At 41.7% G+C, this 13,906-nt stretch overlaps 2 protein-coding genes across 4 annotated transcripts in view; one reads left to right on the top strand and one right to left on the bottom strand.

The window, feature by feature from the left end:
* The window catches only part of ZCCHC17 (zinc finger CCHC-type containing 17), a 47,693-nt gene extending 36,760 nt beyond the window's left edge, over window positions 1-10,933 (bottom strand). For 2 of the 3 annotated variants that reach the window (XM_043909539.1, XM_043909540.1), the window contains exons 1-2: window positions 10,823-10,931; window positions 3,062-3,182 (exon numbers count right to left, since the gene is read on the bottom strand). In XM_043909539.1, coding sequence (XP_043765474.1) covers window positions 3,062-3,127 — 66 coding nt within the window. In that variant the 5' untranslated portion in view covers window positions 3,128-3,182; window positions 10,823-10,931. Of the gene's footprint in view, window positions 1-3,061; window positions 3,183-10,822 lie in introns of all 3 variants that reach the window. The other variant, XM_043909538.1, reaches the window with a different exon arrangement.
* A 128-nt stretch (window positions 10,934-11,061) lies between these two features.
* SNRNP40 (small nuclear ribonucleoprotein U5 subunit 40) overlaps window positions 11,062-13,906 on the top strand; it is a 33,577-nt gene continuing 30,732 nt past the window's right edge. The window contains exons 1-2 of the mRNA XM_043909537.1: window positions 11,062-11,293; window positions 13,538-13,667. Coding sequence (XP_043765472.1) covers window positions 11,150-11,293; window positions 13,538-13,667 — 274 coding nt within the window. The 5' untranslated portion in view covers window positions 11,062-11,149. The remainder of the gene's footprint in view (window positions 11,294-13,537; window positions 13,668-13,906) is intronic.

The raw sequence follows: 13,906 nt of genomic DNA, 5'->3' as shown, positions 1-13,906 counted from the left end.
TCAGCATTTCTTTGGTTATGGCTGGGTTAAACCAAATCCCAAATCTCATTGCTATGCTTGTACCCCCTACCATGCTTAATGGATTCTGGCACCAAGATGCCTCCCAGAGGACAAGAGAAGGATGAATATTAGCTTGTCAGCAATCCTGTCACTGGGCCCCCCAACTATGCTGAGCCTGCTAAGAGAACTGCTAGAATATGGGCCACACCACCAGTTTCTTCAAAGCGAACTGATCCTAAAAGGCTTAGATTCAAATTTAATTCAAACACTTATTTACCAAGCACCTGTATGCAAGATACAACATAAGGCACTATGGAATAAAATACAACGTTAAAAAAAAGAGATGTTCAGTCTATTTTTAAATAAATTTGAATTAGTTACCAAGATACATAAGATAAACATAGCCTCTGCTCTCCAGTAACACACATTCTTGTGGAGACAGACATATACACAAGTAACCATAGTATAATATAAACTATAAATGTCATGATAGAGGTACAAATGATGGTAAACAACAAGTTTACCATCTACCTTCCTCCTATACTACCCAATTTAGTCAAGAGTTCTCTTTCGGATCTTTTGGTTCCACCACACATGTATTGAACAAACCCAGCTGCAGACTTGGAGAACTTGATTTAGAACTTGCCATTTATTAACCATCCGGGCAATTATTTAACTTCTAAGAAGTTTCATTATCCATAAAAATGGGATTAACAATTTCTTCCAAGAAAGTCAATGACACATAACGTGTCAAAGTGCTGACATACATCAGGCTTACAAAATTTTTTTGAATTTTAATGTAAATACTTCTTTATAAATATTAGGCACTCACTGAATGTTTGCTGGATGAATATTCTGAAAAAGTTTCTTCTTTCTAATTTATCATGAAATTGCTCTTTCTCTAATTCCAGTCACTTCTAGGCATTTTTCAAAATGTGTTCCTGAAATACTATAACTATAGTTTTAGTATTACAACTATAAAGTTCTTTCTGAACATTACTCTAGCCCATCCATCCTTGACCAATAAAATATAAAACCTACACTCAAGCCCTGTCTCATATAAAAAGATAAAGGTTAGAAGCCACTTTACCGGAAATCTGAGTCAGTTTGTGGAAAGAGCTCCTCTTTCTTTTGTGTAATACCTGACAAGTGAGGCCTTCATGATCAGAAAAATCAGTTTTATCCCCTGAGCTACCATTTCTTCTTTTTGTGCTCTAGTATCTCACTGACCTCTGGAGATACCATAGGCCCTAAAGAAAGAGGACGGAGGTTCTGAAGAGCAGTTGTTTGCTATTTGTCAGAATGTTATCATCCTTTCTATCTTGACTTATACATTACAAGTTGGAATCCACTTAATAGAAGTCTAGAACCACATTTATCTATAATCAACCAATAGTCACATAGTCTGTCTTCAAAGGCCTCACATTATAAGGTGGCAAAACTTTTGTCAACCATAAAGTATGAATGCCATAAGAATGATATAGTTAAAACAGGTACTCATAAGACACTGAAAACAATCTCTTTTGCTTTGAAAGAAGGGAGATAACATTAGGGCTGAGACCTAAAAGATGAGAAGTTGGTGAGAAACCGAGACAGTTAGAGACAACTGCATGTACAAAAGTCCTGAGAAGGAAGCAGGCTTAAGAATGTTTGAAGCTATAAGGAGCCAGAGTTAGAGTTGTTGTTTTAGTCACTAATTCATGTCTGACTCTTTTGCAACCCCATGGACTGTAGCCCGCCAGGCTCCTCTGTCCATGGGATTTCCCAGACAAGAAAACTGGAGTGGGTTGCCATTTCCTTCTCCAGGGAATCTTCCCAACCCAGGGATCGAATCCGCATTTCAAATCCCTTGGACAGAGGAGCCTAGGGGGCTACAGTCCATGGGGTTACAAAAACATCAGATACGACTTCGCAATTAAACAACAACAACAAGACAATGAATAGAGTGAAACAAAACAACACTGCCAGAGTAAGCAGAAGCCAAGTCAGGTAAGGGTCATAAAAGCAAATCTGGATATATTTAACTGTAATGAGAAGCCGAGAGGAGCTTCAAGAAAGCAGCTTTGTCCAATCTGTTTTTAAAATGATATTCTGCTGGTTCATAATACACTGGAATAGCTGGATCCAAACTAGAAAGAATAAGCTGTACAGGAATTAGTGCTCAATGTATATTGTATAAATTTGTTGAAATCTTTTGGGAAAAAAAAATAAAAAAATAAAATGATATTCTGGGCAATTTCCTAGTGGTCCAGTGGTTAGGACTCTAGGCTTTCACTCCCAAGGGCTTGGGTTCAATCCCTTGTCAGGGAATTATGATCCTGTAAGCTGTGCAGTGTGGCCAAATAAATAAATTAAACGTTATTCTGGTTACAATGTGGGAAAACAAATGGGAAGGGAACTACAAAAGAAGTTGGGAACCCAGGAAGGGCTAGGAAAGAGATGAAAAACTTAAACTAATGGGGTGCCCACAGGGATAAAGAAGTATGGACACAAGAGACATATTTGGGAGGCAGAAAGATAAGACTTGCTAATAGACTGGAGAGAAGAAAAAAGACCAAATCAAGTGAAGAAATCAAGGATGATGCCTGCATTTCTAGCGTGGGTACCTGAATGAATACTGGGTTCATTTGCTGAGATGGGAAAGATCGAAAGAACAGATTTCTTGAGAAAATCAAAAATTCAGTTTAAAACATAAATTAGAGGGAGTTCCCTGGTGGCCTAGTGGTTAGCATTCCAGGCTTTCACTGCAGTGGCCCAGGTTCAATCCCTAGTCGAGCAACCAAGATTCCACAAGACACGAAGCATGACAAAAAAAAAAAAAAAAAAAATCCCATAAATCAGAGATGCTATGAGGTATCCAAATGAGTATGTCAAATCTGTAGTTAAAAGTCTGGAGCTTAGAGGAGGTACATGTGGGAGCCAGATGTTCTATTATCCCTTCCCATTTAAGCTGTAATGTTCAAGGCATTCTCAAGTACTCAGGAGCTCCAAACCCCATTGCTTTTCACCCTTAATCTATGCTTAATGTAAATGGTAGGTTTTCAAAGACAAGAGACTATACCTCTCCTTGGAAAATAGTGTAGAGAGCAGGCAAGTTCTCCATGGTCTCGGGTCTTCCTGAATTCATCCTTAATGCTCTATGGTTCCTCCATTTCTCTTCTGCTAAAGCTAACTGAAGTATTCTGTTACAAAGAAATAAAACAAGCAACAGTGAGAGACATATTTGTATAAAAAAAAAAACCGTGCTGCTGATCCATAGGTTGTCCCTACAGAATAATACCATTAGAGTTAACACCATGTACTTTTACGTAAACCTCTTTTGTCCACTGTAATTATGGGGAATTTTGGAAACCTTGATCTTACTTCTTTTCAGTTTGATACTTACCCAAGGCCATTAGCCTATTATTTTTTAACTGTTATTACTGATACTCTTTTGCCAAGCAAAGGCTTTTGGTGGGGGAGGGGGGCAGTGAACGGATCTGTAAAAAAAGGAATAATAGTAATAAAAGCTAACATTTATCAAGCACTTACTATGTCCAGGCTCTATGCTAAGTACTGAACATCCAATATCTAATTTAATTCTCAAAATTCTCAAGATGTAGGTTCTATTAATTATCGTATACATGGATGAGATAACCAAGGTTTCCAGATGTCAACTTAATAGGTCTATGTCAAAAAGCCAGAAAATGGTGGAGTTAAATTCTGGCTGACATCAGAGTCCATGCTTTTAACAATAATGTTGTGCTGTACTCAGTTGTCCAATTGTGTCTGACTTTTTGTGACCTCATGGGCTATAGCCCACCAGGATCCTTTGCCCATGGAATTTTCCAGGCAATAATACTGGAGCAGGTTGCCATTTCCTACTCCAAGGGATCTTCTCAACCCAGGGATCAAACCTGCGTCTCTTGCATTGACAGGTAGATTCCTTACTACTGTACCATCTGGGGAGCCCTTTTAAAAATGATACTAGGCATTGAAATGACTACAAAAAGAGAGTATAGCTTACTTTTTTCCCTAGTGAAATTAAAAACATGCATGCTCATTTTAAAAGTTCATATAACACATTAATAATGAGGAAAAGAAAATCATCTTTAATTCAGCCTGATTTATATCCTTTCAGACTTTTTATATGTACAAATGGGTTTTTTAATGGAATCATGAAACCATTAATTAATCTTAATTAATAGCCATTTTCTTCTATATTTTAATAATTCATACACAAATACACACATCTTTTTTTAATGCCTATATAATAATCCCATTGCTGGATGCACTGAACTTATTTATCTATTTATGAATCATATCAAAATGCAGACTGCAATTCAGTAGGTCTAGGGTGGTGCCCGGAGAAGGCAATGGCACCCCACTCCAGCACTCTTGCCTGGAAAATCCCATGGATGGAGGAGCCTGGTAGGCTGCAGTCCATGGGGTCGCTAAGAGTCGGACACGACCGAGTGACTTCACTTTCACTTTTCACTTTCATGCATTGGAGAAGGAAATGGCAACCCACTCCAGTGTTCTTGCCTGGAGAATCCCAGGGATGGTGGAGCCTGGTGGGCTGCCGTCTATGGGGTCGCACAGAGTCGGACACGACTGAAGTGACTTAGCAGTAGCAGTAGCAGGGTGATGCCCAAGAAAGGGCATATCTAACAAGCTCCCAGGTGATACTGATGCTACCAGAGTAGCAAGTCTCAGGACTCTGAAGTTGGAAGAGATCATAGAGGTACTCTTGCTCAGCTTTCTGGTTTTAAATGGAGAGGAAACTAGCAACCTAGTGGCTCTTAACCACGGCTCTTTACACTGCGGGATAAATCACACTGTGCTGTGTGTTGTGCTAAAGTTGCTTCAGCGATAAATCAGACTCTCTGAGACCCCATGGACTATAGCCCACCAGGCTCCTCTGTCCATGGGATTCTCCAGGCAAAAATATTGGAAAGGACTGCCATGTCCTCCTCCTGGGGATATTTCCAACCCAGGGATCAAACGTGCGTCTCTTATGTCTCCTGCATTGGCAAGGAGGTTTTTTTTTTTACCACTCGCACCACCTAGGAAGCCCACAGTGCAGTATGATCAGTGCTTAAAAAAAAAAAAAAAAAGTGATTAGGTTTAAAGTATTAAGAAAACAAGAAAGAGAAGGGAGGCCTGGGGGAAACAAGGAAGTTTAAAAGGTGACAAGTAGACCTTTAAGAATAAATGGAAGTCCTCTAGCAGAGAATGCTGTCTGTTGGCCTCAGTAAGCATGTTTGATTCTTTGCGACCCACTAGACATTAAGACCTGAAACTCTATTTCCCTTGAGTTTTCATAAGCAAATACTTCATCTTCTCCTGAACCCTCAGCACATCCCCATACTTCCAGATGATTACTTCAGGTCCTACTTTTGGAAAATCTTCCTGATTTACAATGACCATCCAGTAACTGAACAGTCTTACTTAAAACAAAAATGAAAGAAAATTCTGTCAGCCTTTCAAATCCTAGTTCTAAAACATCCCAACACCCAGGAACATCCCTGTCCTTGAGTTCCATAAGACAACTCATATCCTTATAATAAACTTGCCCTTTTTTGGTTAGGTCAGCCAGAGATGAGTTTTATTACTGATTTGACAGTTCCTGAGAAATGGCTGATAAATAGCTTAAATCTAAGCATCATAGCCCAATTGGATCCTGCCTCTTCCAATTTCCAAGCTATGCAGTCTCATCTCTAGTCCCTCCCTTCCCTCAGCCCAGCTTCCTCACCTCATATCCTAGAACAAAAGTTAACCTGAGGCCAATGACTCTATCAATAAACCTCAATTATCCCTTCAACTCTTGGACCACTACTGAGGTACAGACTCCATACAGGCATCAGCAGCTAGGACATCTAAATTAAATTCAAACAACCTACTGTATCAACTGTTCTTCTCTAAACAAAAGTCACAGAAAGAGCTATACAACTTTTAAGTTATTTCTTACAGATTTTTGCTGTGATAAGAGTATGAACAGCTAAGCATAAAGCTCTCCTATTTGCTCCTTTTTTAGAACAGTAGCTTGAGAAACCCTATGAAATTCTTCAAGCAGGAAACTGGGATGCATTTTTGAGAGAAATCTTATTATACAACAGTAACAGGCTTACAATTTCAGGACTGTAAAGGGTTACCATTTTTTTAAATGGTATTTAGATTTTTTTCAAATTATATTCTGCAGAAACCTAGGGTTTTATAATGGTTATTCAAATGGAATACAAATTGGAAAAGAAGTAGAACTGTCACTGTTTGCAGATGACATGATACTATACATAGAAAATCCTGAAAATGCTACCAAAAAACTACTAGAGCTCATCAATGAATCTGGTAAAGTTGAAGGATACAAAACCAATTTAAATACAAAGTAATATACAGAAATCTGCTGTATTTCTACACATTAACAATGAACTACCAGAAAGAGAAATTAAGGAAACAATTCCCTTACAATCGCATCAAAAATAATCGAATACCTAGGGAAAAAATCTACCTAAGGAGGCATGGTAGTTATCTAGAAGCTTCTCAATAACTCAAGTTCATTTTTAAAAAGTCTGTTCTGAGATATCTAAGGACCTCAGAAAAGTAGGACCTAAGCCAACCAACCAAAACAGAGTCTCCATACTAAAGATGAGGGAGCACAAGCAAAAAAAATCAGAGAGGTCCCACCCCGGCAGTCAGGAAGCAAGGAGCTTCGCCCCAGTAATTAGGTAGATGCTGATCATCTTTTTTATTTTTTTAAAATATTTATTTATTTAATCTATGGCTGTGCTGGGTCTTCCTTGCTGGGCCTGGGCTTTCTTTAGTTGTGGCACAGGCTTCTCACTGTGGTGGCTTTTCTGTTGTGGAACACCAGCTCTAGGGCCAGGCTTAGTTGCCCCACAGCATTTGTGAATTTAAGTTCCCAGACCAGGGAGAGAGCCCTGCATCAACAGGCAAATTCTTAATCACTGGACCACCAGGGAAGTCCTAAACACTTGATTATTGATGATTCCTACTGCCCTCCCAGCTTTGGGATGTGTTATGGTGGGGCGGGGGGTGGATTATAGGATGGGGCCTACTTTTAACAGTATATTCTGCTTTGATCTGGTTTACCTATTAAGCATTTTTTTTTTTTAATGTAACATTTCATTTGGAAAAAAACAGTTCTGTTGCTTTTAAAAAGTTTATAAAACATTGAGATAGGTATAGTAGTCTAGTTCAATAGGACCAAATCTGTGGACTTAAAAGGCCTAGTAAATTGACAAGGAATGAGGTATACCATTTGGAGTTGCCTTGCAATAGTTCTAAAGACAGAAAATCTCCCTTAATTGTTTCATTGACTGCTTTAAGTAACTATGATAAATAGGGAAGCAACAGGGATCCAGTTATTTGCCACTTCCTTCCCAAAACAAAGGGCAGCAAAGAAAATATAGTGTGGGAATGGAAATGGGAACAGAGGGTGTAGCATGGGAATGGGAGGTGTAGCAGGGGAATGGCAGCCCAGAGTGAAGTTAGAGCCTATGCTGGGTGAAGAGGAAATTTGCAAAGAAGAGCAATCCAGTGTGGGGAGAAGCAGTATGATGAGGATGTCTGCACACTGGGGTAATCCAATGGAGCATCAGTGCCCAAGGATGGAAGAGCAAGGCGTGAGGATTCGAGGTAGTTAGGTAAGGTTAATTTTCTGATTTTAGAAGTTATTGTTACACAAAAGAATGTCCTTGTTTGCAGTAAAACTAATTCATGGGAGACGGGGCAACAGTCAGCAACTTAACTTGCAAGTGATTCATTAAAAAGTGTTTTTTGTACTGCACATACATAATTTTGTAATTTTTCAGGCTTTTTTTCATGTGCCTGCAATTGGGGGAAAAAATAACCACATCCTCTTCTCCTATCTCTCAAGCAATAAGAAGTTCATAGAATATTAAATTGGAAAGATACTACTATATAGCCACTTTGGAACTTGATTTCATGTGTCACCTTACTGATCTGGCTCAAGATTACAAAACCATGCATGATGGAGATGGGATTCAAATCCTATTTACTAATTTTTTTCTTTTTTTTTTCTAGATTGTGAAATTCTAAGCATGCCCTTGTCTTGATCATCACCAGATCCTTCAAATCATCAGTGCTTATCACAGTATGGAGCACACAGAAATGTATAACTGTCAACTGAATTACTGAAGTACTTAATTTTACTTGATTTTACATTGTTAGTTAATTTATCAATTCAGCACCTTCATTGATTTTATATGTCAGGCTCTGTGTTAGGCACTTCATAAACCTCCTTTCAATTCTTATAACAACTCTACAAAGTAGATATCTCCATTTTAAAGGAATGAAGTAACTTGTTCAAAATTCATAGCTAGTGTTGGTCATTCAGTCGTATCTGACTCTTTGTGACCCCATAGACTGTAGCTTGCCAGGCTTCTCTGTCCATGGGATTCTCCACACAAGAATACTGGAGAGGGTTGCCATTTCCTTCTTTAGGGAATCTTCCCAACCCAGAGATCTAACCCAGGTCTCCTGCATTACAGGTGGATTCTTTACCACCTGAGCCACTACAGAAGCCCCAAAATTCATAGCTTGAAAGACACAAACTTTAGGCTGTGCCAAGAGACACACATACTTGCCACTAAACCATCCTTTTCATCACCACCTCTGTCCTCAGAAACTTCCTAGTCATGTAAGTAAGGATAATGGTGACCAATTACAATGCAGTAGATCAGTGCTTCAAAAAAGTGATTAGGTTCAAATTATTAAGAAAACAAGAAAGAGAAGAAGGGCCTGGGGAAAACAAGGAAGTTTAAAAGTTGAAAAGGTGACAACTGAGTAGACCTTTAGTGATAAATGGAAGTCCTCTAGCAGAGAATACTGTTTGTTGACCTCATAAGCGTGCATGCCTGCATACTCAGTTGTGTTCAACTCTCTGCGACCCCAAGGACTGTAGCCCACCAGGTTTCTCTGTCCATGGGATTATCCCAGGAAGAATACTGAAAGTGAAAGTCACTCAGTTGTGTCCGACTCTTTGCAACTCCATGGACTATACAGTCCAAAGCGGATTGCCATCTCCTCCTTCAAGGGGATCTTCCCAACCCAGGGATGGAACCTGCATCTCCTACATTGGCAGGCAGAATCTTTACCACTAAGCCACTTAGGAAGCCAACCTCCTAAGAAACCAGGACCTACTGACCTCTATTTTCTCCCAATCTATCAGCCTTCTCCTTTTTCTTCAGTTTCTTCCTTATCCAGCTTAGATTCTATAGTCCATCATTCAAACAACAGCCTAACTTCCCTTTAACTCTGTCTTTATAGCTCACCTAACCAGCAGCACCTCTACGCTGATGGAATGCAGCAGATATCAGAACCCATTCTAACTAGGTTAAGCAGAAAGGGATTTACTGCCAGGTATTATGCGACTTACAAAATTACTGAAAGGGCTATAAGAAGTATTGGTAGAACTTCCCAGGAACAACTCCTAACCCACAAAACAACAGTTTTCACCATGATAAGAAAGTTATGGCTCTCACTACAGAAACTCACAGAACCAAAAAGCCTCTGCTTTATTTGTCAGCAAAACGGGGCACCTTTCACCCTCCTCCTCTCACTTCTAAATTCAATTCTCATCTTAGGTGCAAAGAAGTCCAGGAAATCTCTGGCTCTCAGTTCCACCAATATCCCAGTCTTCACTAGGCATCAAGCTGCCTTCCCCACACCACCACCCTCTCCAACCAGCAAAAAAACCAAAAAAACAAAAAACAACCCTGTTATTGCCCATTAATCTTAAAGTAAAAGATACAAAGTCTGGCCTCTACCGGCCTCCAGCTTCATCTTGTACCACACTCCCCTTCATTCTCTGTCCTGGCTACAATGGCCTCTTTGTGCCTTTTAGTCATTTTTCTCGCATTTGCCACAGGACTTCTGCACATGCTGTTCTAGATGGAACATTCTGCCTTCCTCGCTTCACCCAACTAATTATAATTCTTCCCTGAGGCTATCAGTTCAGGCATATTTTCCTCAGAGAAGCCTTCCTGTTTATTCAGGCACTCATAACACCACGTACCTCTCCTAGGTAGCACACACTTCGTACTTCACATTTCCTAGTGAGATCACAGGTGACCATCTATTTTCCCCCAACCCCGGACACAAAGCTCTGAAGTCAGGGGCCATGTTTGGTTCACAGTGTCTCCCCAGCGCTCTGCATTAGTTGGACGACGGAGAAGAAGGCCTAGTTCACAGGTCTGAGTCCGAATTTCTCAACAAAACTGTACTCTGGAGGCCAAGAGTCGGACATTTCCTTCATCTCTATCTTTCTCAGGGGCACTGAGGAGGCGCTAGTAAAGGCTGCAGAATCATGGCAGTGACAAGTCGGCCTCCTCAATCAGGAAGGACCCTGGCGGAGGTTAGGAGATGGGCCTTTTCTCCCTGGGAGCGCCTGGCTCAGGGCTCTGCACGGAAGGTACTGTTGAAGAAGTCAGCCATCGAGGGCCCCAGGCTGGTGCAGAGGCTCCCAAAACTCTTCTCCAGGCTAGAAAGGGAACCCAGGCTATGTGCTAAGTCGCTTCAGTCGTGTCCGACTCTGCGACGCCGAGGACTGTAGCCCGCCAGACTCCTCTTTCCGTGGGATTCTCCAGGCAAAAACACTGGAGTGGGTTGCCATGCACTCCCCCAAAGGATCTTCCCCACTCAGGGATCGAACCCGCGTCTCTTAAGCTTGAAACTCTAGGAACTCGAGGCTCCCCTTTGCTCCTTGCAATCAAACCTGCAGCTGAGAAGGGCCAGCCTCAGACCACACAACGGAGGCGCCTCCTCCAGATCCCACAGCCACCCGCCCCTCGACCTTCCTTACACTCACTCGTTGTCAGCGTCTGGTCTTCCCCTCGCAGCATTGCACGAAACACCAAAACCCAGTCAGTGAGCTTCCACCCACAAGACACAGCGCGCGTAGGCGGGACTCCAGCTCCATCCACCAATCCTAAATTCGAAACCTAGTGATGTCAGAAAGAACTGACCAATAACAGGAAACTTCTCAGGGGGCGGTGCTGAGAGGTATATTGGAAGTCGATTGGGTTCTATCGGCCGGAAGTTCTACGGGAAAGACCAAGTCCAAGCCAATCGTGAGGTGCCTGAGGGTGTCGGCGCGGTCAGTGGCGGCCTGAGGAGAGCGGCAGCCGCCATGATAGAACAGCAGAAGCGTAAGGGCCCAGAGTTGCCACTGGTCCCAGTCAAGCGGCAGCGACATGAATTACTCTTGGGAGCGGCAGGGTCGGGCCCTGGAGCCGGGCAGCAGCAGGCGGCGCCGGGAGCCTTGCTGCAAGCGGTGAGTATAAGGAGCAGGCGGCCTTCGGCCCTCAGCTCATCTTCCTCCCTCTTCAGCGCTTGCACCCGGTGATCCTGCGCGGCCCTTAACCCGCACTCCCGAGCGGGGCGGGACTCTCCTTGGAGTTAAAGCAGAAAAACACAGTAAAGGCGGCGGACAGCCTGCGGTTCTCCCTGTGTTTCTCTATTTGACGCTTGTTTTCAGCGTCTTGACCGCTCTGTGAGGAGGTGTTAGAATTAAGAGTTAAGGATCTTGAGCTCAGAACCGGGATCAGGGTTTTGACTTCTTAAATGTTCCAGGGATCCAGTGTAGAATAAACGATAAACGTTCAGAAAACTTGGAAGATTGGATGGATGGATGGATGGATGGATGAATGAATGAACGAACGAGGGAAGGGAGGAAATGAATGCCGCTGGCTCGTTTCGGGGACTTGGGACACTTGCTTTTCCCTGTGTTTCTCTGCACTGGTATTAGTAATAACCAAAGAATAGTTAGCATCTATTAAGCCCTTGTGCTGTGTAAATAAAAACTCCATTAATCTCGGTAACTTCCTAAGAGTTAGGAAATATTATTATCTTATTTTGTAGACGGGGAAACAAATTTATATAATAAGTGATAGGACTTCCCTCATAGCTCAGTTGGTAGCGTCTCCCTGCAATGCAGGAGATCTGGGTTTGATTCCTGGGTCAGGAAGATTCCTGGAGAAGGAAATGGCAACCCACTCCAGTATTCTTGCCTGGGAAATCTCATGGACAGTGGAGCCTGGCGGGCTACAGTTCATGGGGTCAGAAAGAGTTGGACATAACTGAGTGAGTGACTAACACTTTCTACCACCTCCATCACTAGCTCCTGGTGTAAGCCATTATTATCTCATCCGGCATTATTGCTGTAGGATCCTAATGGTATTCCTGTTTCTGTTTATGGATGCTCAGTCTGTTCTCAACCCAGTAGCCAGAGGAATCCTTCTAAACATAAGATCATATTACCCCCTGCTGAAAACTTTCCATGGTTTTTCACATCAGTCAGAGTAAAACTGAAATCTTGGCAATCTTTTGCCCTCTTTCATTTGACCTCTCTGATCTACCAATTTTCCATTGCTCACCTTTAACCAGTCACAGTGGCTTCCACACTCCTGCTACAAAGTCTTTGCATTTGCTGTGCTCTCTACTGAAATACTCTTGTAAGTGTCCACATGGTTTACACACTCAGCTCTTGCCAATCTCTGCTCAGATAACACTTTTCCACTTTCCTGACCAGCCTATTTTAAATTGCCATACCCTGTGCTCACCCGCATTGCTGCTTTGTTTTTCTCCATAACACATGCCACCATCTATATGTTCTACTTGTTTCTGCTCACCCTCTTTCCTTTCTGTCCTTCCCACTAGAATACAAGCTTCATTTTTTATTTTGTTCAATACTGTTTCCTAAGTGCCTGGGACAGTATCTGATACAGTATTTCTTGAGTAAATGAGTAAGCTGGAAACTGCTAAGGAGATTTGCGGAGTACTAATAGTGTACTTCTGTCTGACAAGAATATCAGCCCAGGTTTCTTTGAATTGCCCACGACTATGACTGTTCTTAATGTCCAAGACCATAATCAAAACTACTTTCTTCAATAACCTGTACCTTGCAGGGTTGTTGGAAACCTTAGTTCAATCATTCATTCATTAAACCAACTAAAGACTGGGAAAACTGTAATGTTACACTGGTAAGGTTCCTGCACTACAGAGCTTTTCTTGTGGCAGAGCAGGGGAGACAAATTGTAAACAAATACATAAGAAACATAATTTCAGATAGTGATAAGTTCTTTGAGGGAAAACAGTAGTGTTGATCAAATGCAAAAGAGAGGTAGGGTGCTGCTTGGGCTTGAGTGTTCCAGGAAAGACTTTTTGGAGAGAAGGCATTGGAAAGGAACCACACACAGAAAGATCTTGGGGAAGAGGCATCCTGTCAGGGGCAACAAAAGATCCTGAGGCAGAAATAAGTTTAACATGTTTGAGGAATTAAAATTTGGCTATGAGAGAGCAAGTGAAGGAGGAGAGTTAGTGTAACAGACACTGGAAACTTCAGCAACAGAGTATCAGATCGGAGGCATAAGTTATATGAGAAGACTTGTTATTCTCTAAATCAGGAGAAATACACTCCATCATTGTTTCCATTGTCTTTTCCTTGTACTCCCCATTCCCCAACTTTTCAGTCTCCTTTGTATATAATGACTACCCTGTACTTCTCTCATTTGTTCAGGGTCCTCCAAGATGTTCCTCCCTTCAAGCCCCAATCATGCTTCTCTCAGGACATGAAGGGGAAGTGTATTGCTGCAAGTTTCACCCCAATGGATCCACCTTAGCATCTGCAGGATTTGACCGACTGATATGTAAGGCATAATTTTTGAATCTGGAGTAATTGCTCTCTGCCAAATACTGATTATTTTTTAAAACTTTCAGTGCTATAAAAGGTATCAGTCTAAATTGATCACATAACAAACTGTGTGGCTGATATGCTAAAAGAGAGTCATGAAAATACTGAATGATTTTGGGTGTAGAACTTAGGGTCCATGTGGTAAATACAGTAGGAGTTATATCACCTGCTGGAAAGTGAGCTCCTCTAGTTTGG

Source organism: Cervus elaphus, chromosome 8, assembly GCF_910594005.1.
Source record: "Cervus elaphus chromosome 8, mCerEla1.1, whole genome shotgun sequence".
NCBI classification, from domain to species: Eukaryota; Metazoa; Chordata; class Mammalia; order Artiodactyla; family Cervidae; genus Cervus; species Cervus elaphus.
Note: the sequence above shows the minus strand (reverse complement) of the source record. Positions and strands in the feature narration are given on the sequence as shown.